The following is a 20,679-nucleotide window of genomic DNA, read 5'->3' on the forward strand; positions in this document are numbered from 1 at the left end:
ATGGCAGTTGCAAGGAGTTGCATTGGTGTGGTTTGGGCCTAAGAGACATCTGCTTAGACTGCAGACCATATAGCTGCCAACAATCCTGCATTTTGCAGGAGACTCATTATATTATATTTTATCAGCAAACTCATCATCACTGACCGTTGACCTGGATGTGACATCATACACAAGACACTGAGCTTGCTTACACGGAATGAATACTATCATACTATTTGCTATGTGGCACCATGCCAAAGACCACAGAGGTGTCCACCAACTACTGTATCTACTGCCCTACGGCACCGCCGCACATTTACACACATTTATTTAGTGCTTTTAAGTGTGGTTTCTGGATGTCAGTGTTCACAGTTCACAGTAAAGGACCAGGAGGATTTGAACTCACAACGTTCAGATCATATAGACAGTGTCATAACACAGTGAATCACCAGATTCATATCAGCTTCCTTTCTCCTTTAACAATACAAACAAAATACACATAAAAATATGCTGTTTTTTATCGTAGAGTTTATGGAGCACAATGGAAATAATCCTCTGGCTTTTTTTGTCCTGGTCCTGAGTTCAAATCCTACAAATACAAATAGTGGATCTGAATTGTGAACACTTGTCAGTTCTACTTTTTTTTGGGACAAATTCTGAATACCCCCCACACAAACTATTTTCAGATGAGGGTCTGTGGCCAAATACGTATCAATTTGGGGGTTGTTATTGACGTGCACATGTTTGAGAACCACTATGACGTTCAAACAGGCTGCCATATGGGTAGAGAGCCCACCTGGAGAGCGGAAGGTTCCAGGTTTGAAAAAATGAAAGCCTGGAGGAACGCATTGGCCGCTCTGGGCTAGAAGTGGGAGTCAACCCTTCCGGGTGGGCGTCGCTCCAAATTATTTAACGTAACGCTGCACTGGGGGGAGAGGAGGGGCCAGGGGTGACTGACAGATCGGTGAGATCCAATCAGGGCGTGCGCAAATCTCTGCCACGACCGGCCCCTCTAGACCAGAAACCTAACACATCTATGCCATAGGCCTAATCACTAGAAGGGTGGGTGCTGTAATGGTACTTCTTAGTCCCCATAGAACATAGATACATTACATACATAACATAAATAACGTTTAGCTTGGGAGACAGGGTTGCTGCACAGGACAGCAGGTTTTTGTCTGGACTGATCCTTTTATTTTCAGTTTTGTTGATGAATTGAATACATAGGATTCTCAACCTTTTTAATTTCAAGGACCCCCAGTTTGAAATGCATTAGGCATGAACGAACAAACACCCTATTAAAACCTAATAATCAGTGTTAATTTAACTAAATGGAACCATTCCATTTGTGCACTCTCAGTTACAGACTCGTTAGGGTCCATCTGGACCTCTGGTGGTCCCCAGATCCAATAACATGGCATGACATGATCCACCGGATGCTACATACTGTATATGTATATGAAACAGCCTTCCCCGTGCGGTTGTTGGAGACATTACATCTAGCAGTGTTCATGCCTTCAAGAAGAGTCTGAAGGCATTGTGAACAAACACCTACTCAGTATGTGACTGTAATCCCACAAAGCTCAAGGACTTTTAATTATCCATCTTTCAGTTTCTATTTACCCCTGACTCAGTAGCTGCAGATCAGTAGTACGCTCTTTGATTTTGTTTTTCTCAAAGCCTGTATCTGCCTAAAAAACGTCCATTGAAAACAGGCTACATCCAAAGGCTATGGCTGTTTGGCGGTCCTTGGCAAGGGACGATTTGGGAACCCCTGCTCCTATTTACCTCATTATTCCTTCCTTTGTGAAGGATCTGCAGCAGGATCCGAGGGCTATTATTCCCCATCCACTCCACTCACATTTGTACCGGTTTCTCAATAGATTACACTAGACAAAGGCTGCCGGGTCAACAGGTTTTTTTTTTTTTCAGATGCATTCAAAACTGACAGCCTAATATTGCATCAGACGTGTAACAAGGGCCTGTACCCTCAGATGTGTTTGTTTTTAACGTCCTACAGTATGCTGTCTTAGGCCCAAACCACACCAATGCACCTAGTCGCAACTCCTTTTAAGGTCACACCAATGCAACTCCTTGCAACTGCCATCGGGGATAATGGTTTCATGCAACTACTCGCAACCTGTTTCATTGCAAGGAGTTGTGTGAAGAATCATTTGTGGGGTTTGGGCCTTAAATTCACCTTTTGTTAGTTAAAGCTAACCTCAAATATATGCAAGACTGTATATACTGCACCTCTGAGAGGGTGGTGTCCAGCTGGAAGATCTGACCCTCTCCCTCCACCTGGCGCACACACAGTTTACAGGCCAGGTGTACAGTGCTGGGAGAGAAGCGTTCCAGGGTAAAGCTACAGTGGAGATTCCTCTGAGAACCACTCCACACCTGCTGGAACGACAGCTCCTATGAAGTGAGAAAGACAGTGGAGGAGGTTAAACTGTGTGGGAGAGAGAGAGAGAGAGAGAGAGAGAGAGAGAGAGAGAGAGAGAGAGAGAGAGAGAGAGACAGAGACAGAGACAGAGACAGAGACAGAGACAGAGACAGAGACAGAGACAGAGACAGAGACAGAGACAGAGACAGAGACAGAGACAGACAGACAGACAGACAGACAGACAGACAGACAGACAGACAGACAGACAGACAGACAGACAGACAGACAGACAGAAGGCATTTCAAATAATAATGAAGGTATACAACAGAGAAGAGAGAGAACATGAATTATCATTTATGCTAGATACTACTGTAGATACCGACATAATGACACAGTGATCATTATACTGACATAGCCTACTGACCATGATACTGACATGATGATTATGTTTGTTTTATTCCACATTTCACAGTTTGTCCTGTGTATATTATCATATTCTTATGCAATATACTGGTTTTCTGGTTACACCAATAAACACACCCCAGTTATCTTGGTAACTTGCATTGTGAACCAAGACAGACACAATGCAGATATGTATAGGCATAGCAATAGCTTGAAAGGTGAGGCATGCCAGCAGCTGCGGGGAACAAGACAATTAATGTGGTACACTCCGCTGTCAAATTGTCAGTTAATGAATGTGTTGGCTACCATATAAATGAAGGCTCCAGATGACATGACATGGTGGGTAGAAGACCGTCAGAAATGCAAACCACCTCACACCTGCTGTATGCACAAATGGTGGTCTGCCTTGGTTGAACAATACCTTATATAATATCCTATTAATGTACCTGGTATTTGACTAGTAGCTTGCTCTTCCAGAGTGTGTGAGGGACGTCATGGATGGAAAGTCTCAGGTTGTGGGTGCTGTCTTTAAAGTTGAGGGTCTTTGGTTCATCCAGTAACTTCCCACCCATCTGTTTCTCCATCTGCAAGACCTCCTACGTGTATCGATGTGACATTAACATTAATTAACACCAAATACAGCAAATTGAAACCGATATACCAGATTATTTTCTCACACACGCGCAAATGCTGGTTTCAGTCAAAAGATTGCACTAACATTGGGTCCTAAAATGCTCTGTCACAGCCATGCTGTTGAACAATTTGGTAATAGCACTTTGATAGACACTTCCAAACGTAGTGGTGTTGAACAGTACAGTAAATCAGTGATTCAGTGCAAGCTTTATGAAGTGAGCCTAAACCCAGCCTTCTGACTCGAATGACCGTCCAGCCAGATTACTATCACTTCTCATTACCCATTCCCAAACTTAATAACTGTGTCCAATACTCCTAGCCCGACATAATAAGATCGCCTTATCTCTTCTCCGTGTAGGTGGATGACGGAGGCATTAAATAGAGCTGAGGTCAGGGGACGATGCGCGTGCGAGCGGATAAATATGGTTCATATTTGTGAGGGCACAGCAGCTTGCCGATGGAGATTATATTCAAATGCATGCGTCCATCTCCCATTATTGTGGCAGAGAAACACGCAAGCACCCCCGCCTGCCTCCCACACGTCATCTGCTTGGTAACACCTACACGCATACACATTTCACACAAGCGTACTGTACATGATGAAAAGAGAAAGAAAAGCAACTTTACTAGAAAACATTATTACTGTGCCACCAAACATTTTCTTTATAACAATAGTTTTAACCACTTAAGCCCTATTATATACTTTGCCATGCAAAAGGAGTGAAAATAGCTGATCTACAAGCTCACAGCATGTCACGATGCGATTGTAGATCAGACTGCTATTTTCCGATTTACATTAAATTATTATTATTATTTTAATGCAGCCTACAATTACATGACATGCCCTTTTACTTCACTACATTAATTTGAAAATTTCCTTTGTAGATTTGTATTATTATTATTACGAAACATACAATAACCACTTCAGCCCTGTATACCGGTACATTTACTTTATTGTATTATTATTGTTTTATATAAGAAACGGGACATTCTGCATAATGACTACTTTAACTTTTTGCGAACGCAGTGAGCACTTACTGTTACTATGAGACCTAGCAGATCATGTCTGTCTGTCTGTCTGTCTGTCTGTCTGTCTGTCCGTGTGTCTGTCCCGCTATCCAAATATGGAGTGTGTTGCATCAGCAATCACTCAGCTCCATATATGGGCACAAAAGGGGCCAGGTCCACTCAGCTCCATATATGGGCACAAAAGGGGCCAGGTTCACATATACAGTAACAGCGGGACAGACAGACAGACAGACAGACAGACAGGCATGATCTGCAGGGTCTCAGCTGCGTTCGCTTCCCGCGTTTGCGCGTCTTACTGGTGGTACTTTAAGTACATTTTTATGCCAATAATTATGTACTTTTACTAAGTACATTTTTATGCCAATAATTATGTACTTTTACTAAGTACATTTTGAATTCTGGACATCAAACTTTCTACACTTTTACACTGCAGCATTGGTACTTTTACTTAAGTAAAACATCGTAGTGCTTTTCCCGCCAGCGATACTGTGCATATATGCTCCAGTGAGCTTACTTTGAGAGAGTCCTGCGTGTCGTCCAGGCAGTAGACCCTGATGTGGTACTCCATGGCGGGGCAGGTGACGGGGCCAAAGATGGCCAGCTTGAGGCGCTTTGCGGTGGCGGCACTGAGAGGCTGCCCCACGAGGCAGTAGGTGCCCAGGGTCTCCGTCAGGAGGTGACAGGCCTCCTCGTCCATCTGGATGTAGCACGGCGTGGTGAAGTTCTCCTCCCCGACCACCACCACGTCCTGGTCAGGGGTGAGGGGGGGGGGGGGGGGGGGGGGGGAGGAGAGAGAGAGAGAGAGAGAGAGAGAGAGAGAGAGAGAGAGAGAGACAGAGAGAGAGAGAGAGAGAGAAAGACAGAGAGAGACAGAGAGACAGAGAGAGAGCGGAAGGAAGGAAGTAAGGCAAGCAAGTGAGAACAGAGTTAGAGGGAGGATGGGAGAATGAGCGAGTCTATAGGCTGGCTATAAAAAAAAAAAATATATATATATATATATATTATATATATACAGTATATATATATAAAACTTAATTCTCGCATTAATTTGATTTTTATATAAAAAAGGACAGGATCAGTTGCCAGAAGTGTTTTAACCCCATACGAGGTAAAGTGGAGCCCCTCAGGGCTTTATGCTAGCGACTTTTCTGTTTTGTGAGCTTGAAGCTAGACATGTTTTAAAGTGAAATGCCCCTTTAACCACACAACTGGTTTCCTGTTTAAATGCAAAAAAACTTATGGGGAAAAACAAATCCATTGTGAAGAGGGAACCAACAATGCACACAACAATATTTCTAATTCTAGGCCATTGGTGATCACGACAGAAATCAGTTTTTCCCTGTCTTATGTCTTCTATCCATAGACCAGAGAGTAACATTAATTATGCATTGTTCTTAACCCCTGTCCAGACTCGTTCTGTGAGAAACACGACTGGCTGCAGCAGGCAATAGAGATCGATCAGACGATAGGTTACGTTGACACACGCAATGTAGGTGCAAATTAAATTGCTTAGATGAGGTGATTTGAGATGATTGATTAGATGAGGGAAGTTATTATGCCTTACACCGACCGAACACAAACCAATACTGGATCAAAAGGCTAGGGTATCCGCATGCAATTATTAGCTGCTCCTTCTGTGTCTTTTTGAGTGGTGCAACCCAACCACTATGTGTGTGGGTGGGTGCCTGGCTGGGTGTCTGGGTGGGTATGAGCACGAAAACAGCATGGTTGTTGTTTCACCACCTGTGCGCAACCTAACAAACACACACACACGCTCGTATTAACTGTATATATGATGCTTTCGGGTGTGCCAGTACAGTACAGTGACAATACAGTACAGAAGAGGGACCCCCACACGGTAACTGTCATTTCTCTACTGTTTCGGACGCGGGCGGCTCGCTGGAACCGGGCCGGTGGGTCCGTTCCTGTGGGTCTGGAACTCCCCCCACCCCCCCCCCCCCCCCCCCGATAACCCCCACACAGAGTTGCACCACTCACTTCACATGGGTGTGATTTTTAATAATGTTGTAGGACCTCACAATAGACCAGAATCCTCCTATTCTGGTCAGAATCCTCCTAGGTAATAGCAAAAGCTAATTTACTGTAGTAGCACTGGGCATGAATGTGGCTAGTTATGAACAAAATGGACACTTACGGGTCCATAACTCAAGACCTACACGAACACAGAGTTACACTGTTACAGTATAGTGTTAGATTGGGGTCCCAGAGACTACAAATCGTACTACAAATCGTATCAAATGGGGGTCTGTGGTCTAATCAAACTGTGGCGGCCTTGAAGTGAAAAGGGATAAGTATCACTGATCTACTATAGACCTGTCTTACAGTAGCTGACCCTTGTATAACTCGCGTTCATGGCAGGACATTATTTCTCTGTGATCACCAACCCTGTCCTGACCCAAGGAATCCAGGCTGTTCTTCCTTCTCTATCACCCTCTCTTCATTCCAGTTTCTCCCATTCAGGACGGGAACCTGTTTGGGGCTTCTGTACAGTACAGTATTCCAAATTTCAATTCCTTTTGAGAGTTTTTAGAATCGGCCTCAGTCCTAAATGGGTGATTTAGTTTTAGTCTTAGTTCAGTCATCCGAAATGTTTTACTTTTAGTCTTACAGCAGTTTTAGTCGACTAAATCTACAGTTGATTTTGTCGACAAAAATGTTTTCTGGCAGTCCTGATGGCGTCGTTGGTTGCAAATAGCAGATCTACAAGCACACAACAAGCTTGTAGATCTGCCATGTTCAGAGCACAACACCCGAGCACAACCAAACAAAATGACTTGTCTTTTAGTACTACTGGATCTCTTCTCCACCAGTCACTCCGTAACATTTAGTTCTACTGGATCTCTTCTCCACCAGTCCCTCCCTAACATTTAGTTCTACTGGATCTCTTCTCCACCAGTCCCTCCCTAACATTTAGTTCTACTGGATCTCTTCTCCACCAGTCCCTCCCTAACATTTAGTTCTACTGGATCTCTTCTCCACCAGTCCCTCCCTAACATTTAGTTCTACTGGATCTCTTCTCCACCAGTCCCTCCCTAACATTTCCGTTTAGTTTATTTGTTGTCAAACTTAAGTTGTCATCATAGCTTAGTTTTTGTTTAGTTTTCATTTAGTGTTCGTCCATGGAAAAGGGCAGTCAACAAAAAAAATCGTCATCGACGAAATCAACAAGTTGCTTCATTCTCATACCGTATCATCTCTCTGTCTCTTTCTGTCTCTCTCTCTCTCTCCTTTCATTTTTCTCTAATCCCAATGCTACTCTGAGCAGCACACTGGCATTAATTGAGCCCATTACGAGACAGAAGAGGAATTACAGTATTTTATTGTGAGCTAGGCCATTTAACAGTAGTATTATGGCCAGTCATTAGGCTCTTTAACAGTTCCTGAGGGAGGGCCCCTTAGGGTGGAGGGTGGGGGGGTGATTACACTGTACTCGTACTGTATAGCGGAAAAATAGGCTATTTTAGGCACACACACACACACACACACACACACACACACACACACACACACACACACACACACACACACACACACACACACACACACACACACACACACACACACACACACACACACACACACACACACACACACACACACACACACACACACACACACACACACACACTTCAATTAAATATGGCAGTCATCCTGCTCACTGATAGAGAATGTTTGACAATACTCATCACTATTTCCAAATATTTTTCAATATAGCAAGCGGTTTCCGCTCTGGTGATGGCATTGGCAATATTGAAAATATCTGCACGATGAACCCTCAACCAAACAATCTTCCAACTCACCTTTGCTCTTTTTAATATAATATATTAATATAATATCAATATGAGAATGAATACATTATCTGACAGTCATATAAAGCTCAGTAATCCTCGCCAGCCCACGCACGCACGCGTGGGCTGGCGGTTGGCCACCTATCGAGAAGAAAACCTCATATGGTTCGTAACTCCATATTTCAGCTTTTTATGCAGTTTTTTTCCCGCCCGTAAATTAATGCCCTACTTCGTCGTACAAGAATGTCACACAAAAGTAGTGAAAATAGAGGAAGTACAAGCTCACAGCATGCCGCCATGTCTTTTCTTGTTCATTTTACAGTTTTGGACGTACAAGGTTTCCACCGGACAGCAGCGATATAAAGAAAGTAGCCGTCACCTTCAGATATTATCTGACAGCTCAGAGATATAATCAATAGTTCTGCCTCACAGTTTGCGCTGGAGTTTTATTGGCTGCTTCCACGCAATTCATCAAAACGATATACTGTATGCAGTCAAGGGAACAACCAAATTCCTCATCTAATGCCCTTCCACGACACAAACCCACTGGTATTTATTTTCCTTTTTGTGAACAAAAGATATATAGACGCAGACGTGAATAAATTTCCGCAAGGAGTTCGGGCAAAAATAAGTGAACCCGATAAGATGCATGGAATTTGGGGTTTGGGTGTGATTGTCACAATTCTTATAAAACACGTTGGCCTGCAGTAATGACATGGTCAATGCAGGGACGCCAGGGACGCCAGGGCGAAAGTGGTTGGATGTACTGTGTGCAGAGGTGGACCAAACCAGCTGCAGATCACCCTGACAGGCGGATCACCTTGAACAGTGCTGACAAGTTCTTTCTTTCTTTTCTCTTTTTTTCTCCCCGCAGCAGAGCAAATAGAGTGGAAATACTTCAGTCCTGAAGAAGCCTGGCCTCTCATTATCACATCAAACCCACCACTCTCTTGCTCTCCAGCTGCAGCCTAGGTCCATTCTGTCAGAGACATACTGTACGTACTGGAGGACGCTTCCATCTTTGGCTGCCGGAGGAATTTGCACTGTAATAACTTTCCTCTGGTCTGGATGCCACAGCTTTATAACAGTGCCGGGGGACTGTACAAATAAACTAAAGAAAGTTCCCAGAGAGGATTGTTTTTCTGGCCACAATAGAATGATGGGGCCGACAAAAGGACACATGCTGCACATCACTGATGTACTGTTATTTCAAGGACCCCCAGTTTGATATGCATTTGTGCCACCGACCCAAATTTGATAAGATTTCAACCTCTGGGGATCACAAACTACACTGCATGCTCCTCAGTGTTAAAATACCTCTGAGAGTGTACAAATGGAACCAAATGGACCCTGTAGGGGTCCATTTGGTTCCATTTGTACACTCTTGGATTTACAGGGTCCATCTGTTCACAACTACCGTAGGCTATACATTTAGTCTGGAACTCATCATGGACCTCACGTTGAGAGCCACTGTTGTACACACAGCACAGCATATACGGCCCAAGACGAAGACGCTGAACTCAAATTAATGTAGCTGGGTTGTAATAGGGAAATGGCTACTTGACAGGCCTGTGACAGCTAACAACTGCCATGTAATGATTTCATCGATCAGAAATCATTGCACGCATCAAATATACAACTTCCCTTGACAGGTAATCAGGGATATGGGGAAAATGTTAATCGACTGCAGTAAGTTTCCAACTACGTCGGGGGGAGAGGGATGTTGTGTAGTCTCTCCCTCCCTAGCTCCCTCCCTCGGAGTCCCTCCATGTTGGTCGGATTGCTGTATTTGTTCACAGTGAAATCCTGCGTGTTAATAATGGAACTCATGCGTTGACTGTACTGAATGAATGCTTGCTTGTGCATGCTGTATGTAAATAATATAGTATTGTTGTGCTGTTAACGTGATGTTAAGTGTATGGGCGTGCGTTCGTTGTGTGTGAGTGCACAGAGAGGGTGTCAGGAGGAAGGCTTATCGTGGTGGAGACGGGCAGAAGAACGTATCACCATCAACTACACTACAGTATGCTAATGACACGCCCCCAAGGCACAGAGGCCACAACAGCACAAATACAATGTGCAGCACGCACGCACACACACACACACACACACACACACACACACACTCACACACACACACACACACACACACACACACACACAAAAACAAGTAAACAGACATTTATAAAAGCATACCTGCACATGCTATTGCTATATTATGTCGGCTTAATATCAACCAAAGAGATGGTACCGTTTTAGTGACCGTCAGTAGCAGCGTTTCTCTGCACACTGAGCCAAACCAAGCGGAATCAATGCCACCTTTGCAGCAAGAAACCAATTGTCCAATAAATTGTCTACACTAAATCAATAATAATACCTTGATTTGTCTTTAACTGTCAAAACCTCACAAAAACAAACTAACTCATTGGACAGTAGAAGTGAAGTGACCACTTCACAAGGCCGTTCAGTGTGTCCAATGGGGTGCCTCACCTCCCACTGGCCCTGCTGTGATTGGCTTTTGAGCTGGATCAACCAATCCTGCTGGCTGTCGGATATAGCACAGTGGTGCATGGTGAGGATGACCGGTCTGGTCAGCAGGGCCCCGGGGGGCCCACAGCTCACTACTGGGCTGAGAACCGTCTGACCATCGTCCACCAAGGGCCTGGGGGACCACACACACACAGATTAGCAATAGAGTAGAGTGTATAGGGGAGACGCTGTGGGTTTGACAGAGGTAAACAGTGGACTGTGGCAATGCTGTGACACGCTTACCTCATGCTGTCTTTCCTCTGAACGGTCACATACATCTCATACACTCTGCCCTGAGGGATGGCTCCTGCTGGAATGAGTAGACTCACCCCTAGAACACACACACACACACAGGGACAGAAACAAACATTCAATGTTGTGAGATGGCTTACATGCTGAGCAGGGCCAAGCGTTGCTCTCAAAACGCTCATTGCCATTATTCTCAAAACCTGACATTTTGTCATTATTCTCATGGCTGTCATATTGTCATACTTGGTTTCTTTTACACGGTGTCACTGCACGAGAGGCACATGAGGCCCACGTTACAAAAACACCCGGATGAACAATGTGCGCCATTATGCACTGATGGCAGCTCTTTTAATCTCAGCACATCAAACTCAATGAAAGCGCCGTCGAGAAGATCCCAAATGATGAAGTACCGTATACTAGTATTTTCCAACCCCCTTTGTAGAAACAAAGACTTAACAAGTGAAATTGGGTTATTCATGATTAAGGGTTTATCTTTGTACAATATATAGTCTACTGTCTCTGTAGCACAGAATTAAAGCCCAAATGAAGACTGCAACTATTTTTCTTAAGGAATTACAATCATACTGATTCCCCAATGCTCTGAACGTGAATACTATGGCATATTACTCTCTTATCACATGGCATTGGGAAATAATTTGACATTTCATTTCCAAAATCAATGAGCTCTCTACCCTTCATAACATTTTGATATTGCCACGCCAGAGCTGCTGCCAGTGTGATTTACATTTTTCCATCTCACACTGATTTGATATGATGCCCTGTCCAATCAGAATTTATTTAGATCCTCCACCCCTGCTGCACTTCGCTCTGGCTTTCTCTTCATCTCCTTCTTACACATTCCCTCTCTCTCTCTCTCTAAGTATCTTCCTCTATCTATCTTCCTCTCTCTCTCTCTCTCCGGGATTCCTCAGATACTTCATTGATTTCCCATGTCCTTTCACTGAACTTTTTCTTAGGGTGACAGACAGCTTCTCTTCGCCAGGCTAGCAAGGCAATCACACAACTCCACCACAGGGACTCCACATCCATACGTGTGAGCGCACACACACGTGTGCGCGCACACACACGTGTGCGCGCACACACACACACACACACACACACACACACACACACACACACGCACGCACGCACGCACGCACACACGCACGCACGCACACACACACGCACACACGCACACACACACACACACACACACAGCCGTCCCTCATACCAAAGCTTCAAAGAGAAGGGAAATGCATTTTAGGATGCAAAATAAAATACCAAACAGTCAGACTTGTCAGTGCCACAAAATATTCCATTACCCAGACACACAAAACAGATCACATGACAAATGTGCTCTTTCCTCTCTCTCTCCCTGCCTATGTAACACGATGAGGTGGCTTAGCGCTACCACCGGCTGAAGATGTTTTTCCTGGAATAAAAAAAAAAGAAAGACAGAAACTGGGGAAACTCGAGGAGTTGGTGTATCCTTTAATGTCCCAGTCTGTTTTTCTACGCCTGTCAACATGCATCTGTGGCACGTTATAAACAGCCCACATGTGTCTGAAGCGAGGGCAGCAAAGCTAATGTAAGCAGCATGAAACAGTACACCCTATAGCTTTAGCACCACACACACACACACACACACACACACACACACACACACATACACACACACACTCACACAAAACACGAAAACCAGCTATCCATCACTCTCTGTCATGCATTATGTGTAAGCCCTGTTAATGATTGACTACATATGGTTTTAACACATTGTTTCAAAGTCAATCTGTGGGGGTATGAAGACAAGCCTTACTGGTGACAGTGTTGAGCGATTAGTGTTGGGACAGTTTGAGACACGGGTGACATTTCGGTCCATGGAAAAACAGCTTATATTAATTATTAACAGTTGCATATAAAGCTCAACCACATTGACCATGGCGTCTCTATTTTTGGGCAAACTTTCTAATAACCTGTTTACTGTTTTTTCAGCTAGTGAGAATCAGAATCATATTTGGAAGACATATGACTCTCATCACAAATTGTCACAATCTGTCTCAGTGTCTCTCTCTCTTTTTCAGAATAAAGTGCCAAGCAGATGAGGCAGACTTCCATTTCCCCCCAAAACCGGGAGGTGAAATCTTCCATTACTACCTCGCGCTAATAAGTCTGATCTCTCTTTATTCTCTTTATTCTAAATGAGATGCATGAAAATGCAGAAAATAAGGAAGATTGTTGGCCGTAAACCAGGAAGTGAATAGCTGCATGCGCAGCAAAACAGCTCCGGGACAGACGAGCAAGGAGATGCCTATAGCAACAGCCGCTGTCAAAAAATGGATTTTAGCGATGGCATTTTATATAATTAAAAAGGACCTAAAGATGTGTCCACACATCCTGGGCCTCCTACGGGTGTAATTATGAAGACGTGTGGACAGGTCCCGGGCATCATATTTATCTCTCTCAAATCTGGCCACTCCAACAGGCCAATCCTGTTTACCTGTGTATCGTTAGCTCTTGTGTGGATAAAAACCTTGTCCTCTATCAGTCATGTGTCAGATCATCCGTTTGATGTCAGACAGTTCTCGCTCTGTGAGTAACCCTGCTGTTAAGGACTGGTTCTCAAACGTTTTCATTTCAAACAAGGACCAAGGATGTGTACACTCTTCAGAGTTACAGACGTGTAAGGGTCCATTTGAACCACTGGGTTATACTATTGTGTCCTGCCTGTACCGTGTCCGTTAATCCTGTGTTTCCTGCTAGTATATCTAGTATATCACTGCTTGTGTGTTCCTGCATAGTATCTGGCTGGAGAAATAAACTCGCTTTATCCCCTGAAAATTCCCCAGTTCCTTCCTGCATTTGGGTGGTGCAAAAAAACCCTGACACAAACTGGAGAAAGACTGTGAATGGGGTAGCGAATAGGAGGCTCAAACTGGACAGTAGTCGGTCTTCCAGTGATTCCTATTTACTTCAATTAATGTCGGAGTATTGGATCAGTAATGTGACAAAAAAAAACATCTCCTGGAGGCTTCATGGGGTGAATTGATAGAAAATAAGTCATTTTCTGAGTGAACTATCCCTTAACAGAACAGCGCTACAAAGGCTGCCAATTCAAAGGTTTGTTTTCAATCTCATAGTTATAGGTCATGTCCTTAAACTGTTTTGTGTTGCCAGGTTTGTGACCATGTGTGCACCCATTTGCGGAAATTCAACATGGGTCTCTAAACCACAGTGTTCAAACTTGGTTTATTATTCATTGCCACTAGAGCGCTGAAGTTTGCACTTTGTAGATCTAAAACCCAGAAACAAGCTAGCAGTCAGAAGTCTATGTTTTTGTTTTTAATAGCTTTTGGGTTTGAAGACTATATGTTCTGTGGTTAACACTGGCTTAAGACGGGGGCACGGTGGCACAGTTGGTAGTGCTGTCGCCTCACAGCTAGAAGGTCCTGGGTTCGATTCCCGCTGGGGACGCTGTGGGCACCGGCGGCGTGTTCCCTCCTCCGCGTCATCAGTGCCCATACCCGAGGCTGGGGTTGGCGATAGGGCCTTTCTGTGTGGAGTTTGCATGTTCTCCCCGTGTCCCCTAGGGTAGATACCCTCAAAAAAACATGCCGTAATCCTGGTCTCTAAAACTACCTCCCCCTGGCCAGCCTGATGGAGGGGAAAGGAACTGGTCGGAATAACGTGTCCCTTCCACGTGCTACGTCCGGCCGGGGAACCCTGGCGTGGTTTGTTTATTGCCTAACATTAGCATTTTAATTCCAGCGATTACATTTATGCTTCAAACATGTTCGGCAATAATCCAATGGAAAAATCGCATGGACGTTTTGTTGAGGGAACCCGGAAAGATGCTAACTTCCTCCTTCCACCCACAATAGCCTGCAGCACGTCATAACTGGGCCCAGAATGTGTTTATTGATAAAAATCACATATTCGGGTCTGAGGTCTAACATTGGGAGAGATTCATTCATGTATGAAATTCCACCGTACATTTTTCCAGATCAAAAGATTGTTATGTAAATGTTGTTTGGGTGGGTTTTCACTCTAGCATTTGTTGGTTGAGAGCATCATCTCTTGCCCATTATGAGTGAGTCAGGAGCAGTCTCTGTGGGATGTTGAACGAAAGGTTGATGATGATCTCTCCATTTCAGGCAATACTCCACGGAGGGGTGTTAATCCTTTTATCACACACACTGATATTTATGTGAAAATGCACACATGCAAGAACGCCCGCACAGAAACAAATCAAAACCCTCGTGGCTGGACAAGCTGCAAGTGTTCCGGTTGCCCCTTATGCTTAATTTATGAGTAGTTGCACACCAGTGGTGTGTACGGAAAATAGCACATCTACAAGCTTGCAGCGTGTCCGTTGTGCAACCGTATATAAATCAGGCTTCAGAAGAGCCACTGACAAGTTGACAACCTACAACTACAACTTTTCAGTTTTGAGTTACCCCCACTGCGGCCATTTTGTCATACTCGGTGGTGTGAAGGTTGACAATTATGACATAAAGTAAGAAGAAAAAAACAACTTGTGCGAATATGGCACTGACTGAAATGCACCTTACAAAAAAATGAAATACATATTTATAATTTAGTACCTGAGTTAGGGACAATGAGGTGTCCCCCCAGGGAGTTGAAGGAGCCCAGGGCGGTACAAGACGGGTCCCTGGTGCGGAGCAGAGTCTGAGTCTGGGTCCGTCGGCCCATGGTGCTGTCGCCGTTGTCCAGGAGGCAGTGAGGCAGTTTAGGGGACAGCCTGGAGGAGAAGTCCCCTCCCAGGTCGTCCTGAGGGGTGACCAATCCTGACGAGTTGTAGACCTTAATTTTCAGGTTGGGCAAGGGGTCCAGCAGTGGGGAATTGGTCATGGGGATCTTGTCGGCATCGTGGAGCGCGTAGACAGGGCCGCGATACATGGCTGTCGCTGACGTCAGGTCAGGGGGTGCAGTGAGGAGGTCAGCTGGAAAGAAATTACATCAGTCAAGGAAGGAAATGTGTGAGCCACTTTCCAACTGGCCTCCCTATTGTGTTCTTCCCAGCTACACCGAATCTCTTCGCCAAAAATAGCTGATCTACAAGCTCAGCTTGTAGATTGAATGTAGATCTGCTATTTTCAGCAAATGTTCCAGTTCCCCCTAGAATATAGAGACGCTCGGCCAGTGGTTTTCAAACCTTTACATTTCAAGGACCCCCATTTGATACAATTTTCTATCTCTGGGATAATCTATATGATAAAATATTTTTAGAGTGTACAAATGAACCAAATGGACAGAGTAGAGTCCCGTAACTCCTCGGACCACAGTTTGAGAACCACTGTGCTAGGGGTTCAAGCGATTGAATGGTAGTATGATCACAATCTCAAACATACATCTGAACAGTGGACGCTCCAGCTGTGAAACCGGGGGAAATGGTAAAGGAACCAACTGGAAACCAAGAGACCGTGAAGAACTGTGGTTAAATAAGGAGCGTTGGCAGCCATCATCGAGACTACTGCCACATTCTGCTAATTTATTCTGCATGGTGTAGTGGTGTTTCACTGTACCGTGTGTTTTACTGCTGAGAGTCGTTCACCACAACATAATGAAATCTTACTCGGTGAGAAAGCTTAGACCAACTCTGTGTGATTCATAATGTCGCTGTCAGACAGAAACCTTGTATCTCTAATATGTTATGTTTTTTCATATATGCATTTCAGTCCGACAACTCTTGCCTGCGGAATAATAAAGGTGTCCGTCTGTCTGTCTATACAGCAGCAACAAGCAGAATGAGCAGTAAGCATGGAGGTTTAAATAGAAATGTGCATGTGACTATTCACCTGATTAGGAGTTGGTCATGTCTGCCCGAACTATCTCTGCAGGCTTCACATCATGTAACGCCATGAGATTAGTTATTTTAATAGAAAATAGATCTGTAGATATGCTATTTGGTACTTTAAGTATATTTTGATGCCAATACTTTTGAATACCGGATACCGGATGTTTACTTTAACAGAGTGTTTCTACATTGCAGAATTGATACAAAATGTGAGTACTTTTGACCGCCAATGATGAAGAGCACGGTGTTGGACATACAAGGTTTCCTGTGGACAGTGAGCGATAAGCAACAGATGGCATCAGTAACACTCAGGTTACCAAACAGGTACAAGGATCAATGTTGAACGTCTGTGTTGAATGGGTTCAGGGGCTCTCTGACCTCACACTGCTCTCCTCTCCACCAAGACTGCATCGAGTGCCAAACCATTTAAATAATATTGGTTTATGTTTCAGTTCACATTTGGCTGACTTTAGCTGCAAGCTCTTACTTTGGGCTTCCAACAAATTCCAACAAGATCTTTTTTTTGTAACGCCAGCTATATTTTGTAATTGAAGGTTTTGCAGACAATAGGGTTATCAATGTGTTTCATGCACGTGGATTTTTGATGAATAATTAAACTTAGCTGACATCATCAATCCACGCATGCGGAAAAATACAGGAGCAGCATACTCAGTATTAAAATAGCCTGCTTTTTGTCTTCATTTAGCATGCTCATATTCAGTGATTTTTACTTAAATAAGTTAAGCAAGCCATAAACTGTTTTAGTGCAATTATTTCAAATAATCTTTTATGAATAAAGTATTAATAGAAAATTAGAAATACGGAATATTGTTAGGAGAAAATAACTGTGCTACCATCATGTGCCATTGAAATGAGCAGAATTATATCCATATCAAATTATTATATTGCAAGGAAGATGCGTTGTGCAATATGTAATAGTCAAAAGGCCTGAAAATAATATGTACTGCATAAAGGTTTAATAGAGACATTATGCTGTAGAGGGCAGCAGACCTTGCTGTTTTCGCCCTCCTTTCTAAGCATGTTGTCAAACTCTGGCCACTCTCTATGCTCCCCTCTCTGAGCTGTGCCCCCCCTCTTCCCACCACAGTAAAATGATAAACTGACGTTAAAATGGTAGGTTTGTCTCACTTTGGCCACCGCCATCTTCATGGAACATTAATCACTAATCAGAGACCAGTAATCACTAATCAGCAAAACTCAATCAACTACAAAACAATCAACTTTTTGATCTAGGCCTATTATAGATTACTGTTTATTATCGTGTTTGGAAAGTTTGATTTCCAACATGCCACCAGTGTGCTCTGAAATGACTACAACAAATTGTAGGTATTAGAATGATAAGCCTACAAAAATGGCGACTTTGGCAATCATATCATACACTGCAAAGCAAGACATGCAAAAGCATGTACTGAATAAAAAAAAAACACAATTGTGTGAAAACAATATTTCTGAGTGGATATTCCAGGATATCTCTGTATGCTCATGCTTAACTATATGAACAGAACACTAATCTCTTTTCCATGGCAGTGAGGGACCCAGAGCTTAAAAGTTAAAATCGTGAAACTATATAAAATGTGAAGATTAAGAAGATCACAGAGTGGCAAAGGTTAGTCCATTAATTGATCCTCCTCCTTTAGAGATGCAAGGTTTTTCCAGACAGAACCTCCCGACAGACCTTTCCAAGAGAAGTCAGAGGCAATTTCCATATTTCTCACAGAAAGATCACAAAGAAATACTTGAATGTCCCTCCACATTCCTCCCAAAGATGTCGGGGTTGCCCTCATCCTTTTCTTCAAAGAAGTCTGGTCCCTCACTCCTCCTCACCTCAATCAGTTCCAACATTCCTTCATATAATCCCCCAAAATACCAGGTCACACCTCCACTCTATTTCCACAGACCCCAGGTAACCTCCCTTGAACTACATCCAGACTCCCCGACCAGTTTTTAGAATACTTCACACCAGTTCTACAGTTTCCAATTGCAGATGCAGAGTGCAAGATCCCTCCGAACATCTTTCAAAGTGATTAAGCCTGATGTGTTATTAGTTTTGCACCAGTGTAACCAAAATACCTGATCTACAAGTTCACATCACGTTGCCTTGCCACACGTTGTGGGCTTGTTGATCGGCCATTTCACATGACTATGTCTCAGGCTCCCATCTTCCTAGTAATAGTATGCCAAGCGGGTGCCAGGTACTGTACATCCTGTTCACAGAGAATCCACGATAACTCAGAATAACTCTCCTCGATTTTAAAATTGTAGCACAGCTCCAACCAGTTAAAACAACTTCTCCCAGTGCTCTCCCATGGTGATTTGTTTCAGTTTGGTGGTTCCAATAGATTTCATCAAACCCTGTCTTACCCAGTCTACCTGTTCTACACATGTCACTGCAACTTGCCACAGTGAAACCTACTGTATGCAGAGGTTGTATCAAACAATAGTTCCTTGTGAAATGCAAGCAAGTTGTCTGACAGTCAAAGCGTGACTGAAGCAAATGGACAATAAGGCTATACCAGAGCAGACTTGATTTTGTTAAATGTAATCTTACTAATCGAATTGCTGAACAGGAGTGCACACTCTTCTCACAAACTAAATTATTACCGTCTGTGCTTAATTTAACAATACTTGTCATGCAAATGGTCAGCTTTATTTTGGCACTCACTCAGGCTTGACTTACACTCAAAACATGGCATCAGTGAGAAGAGGAAAAAATATATATTTCTTCACGCAAAGAAAAATCACCTAACCACATACAGTAATAACAATGTGGAAAGCTGAATGTGTCCCTGGCCTCTCTTCTGACATGTTTTGTTAATTACTCCCAAAAGGTCAACATGAGAACGAACATATCAAAGCACTTATGAATTAATATCTTGTGAAATAATGAATAGAACTGTAGATTGACACAAAACATATTTATCTCATTAAATTTAAACTAATGTATATTTGTGGCAACTACTGTACCACTTTTCTCATTTACTATTCTGTTTCTCTGTTATTACAGTACCCTCTCTACACACACACACACACACACACACACACACACACACACACACACACACACACACACACACACACACACACACACACACACACACACACATCCTCATTTGCACCTCTTGTCTGACAATACCCTTCTATTCACCTAGAACACAGAACAGAACACAGTAAAATCCTGAGTCTTAATTTAGTTACAAACCAAATGGACCCGTACAGGCTCTATAACGCAGAGAATGTACAAATGGAGCCGGGGGTCCATTTGGTTAAAGTTAAAAGTTAAATTAACACTCAGGATATTTCAGAACAGCTCTCACTCCAGCTTACAGCCATCCATCTTTATCCTCCCACCATTACTTTTCAGCCTGGCCTGTTCAGTCTAAATCTAATTACAGCTGAATATGCCGCATAGCCACAGGCCTTATTATGCTGTAATGATGGTGCACAGATTGGCCCACCATCACAATGACAAGGACTGTAATGGTCTCATTGCCTCACCAACACAAACACCCTAGAAGCTGTATCTTTTCCATACCGTCTTTCCTAGCTCCCTGCTCAACTGGAATCAAAGGATCCCATTTATATTTTTATCGTCACTGACAAAACAACCACCACTAGGGCAGAGGGGGTCACATGTGGCTCAATGCTTCAGGTTGATAGAGTATGTATGCCATGGCTCACGACACAAACCCTGCATATTGTAGCAGAGCTACACTGGCTGTTATACCAGCCAGTGGTGATTCACACAGTGAATTCACACAGTGAATCACCCTACTGTATTTGTTAGTTTTATCATTCTTGAAGTGTTTTTAGTTCAGGGATAACTTTGT

General features: G+C 43.5%; 1 protein-coding gene across 1 annotated transcript in view; it reads right to left on the reverse strand.

The window, feature by feature from the left end:
* Window positions 1-20,679, reverse strand: part of unc5cb (unc-5 netrin receptor Cb) — a 180,919-nt gene that overhangs the window by 8,854 nt on the left and 151,386 nt on the right. Inside the window, exons 10-15 of the mRNA XM_080756803.1 lie at window positions 15,618-15,977; window positions 11,011-11,098; window positions 10,729-10,900; window positions 4,944-5,177; window positions 3,214-3,363; window positions 2,233-2,397 (exon numbers count right to left, since the gene is read on the reverse strand). Coding sequence (XP_080612929.1) covers window positions 2,233-2,397; window positions 3,214-3,363; window positions 4,944-5,177; window positions 10,729-10,900; window positions 11,011-11,098; window positions 15,618-15,977 — 1,169 coding nt within the window. The remainder of the gene's footprint in view (window positions 1-2,232; window positions 2,398-3,213; window positions 3,364-4,943; window positions 5,178-10,728; window positions 10,901-11,010; window positions 11,099-15,617; window positions 15,978-20,679) is intronic.

Source organism: Protomyctophum bolini, assembly GCF_963924005.1.
Source record: "Protomyctophum bolini genome assembly, chromosome: 22".
Lineage (NCBI taxonomy): Eukaryota > Metazoa > Chordata > Actinopteri > Myctophiformes > Myctophidae > Protomyctophum > Protomyctophum bolini.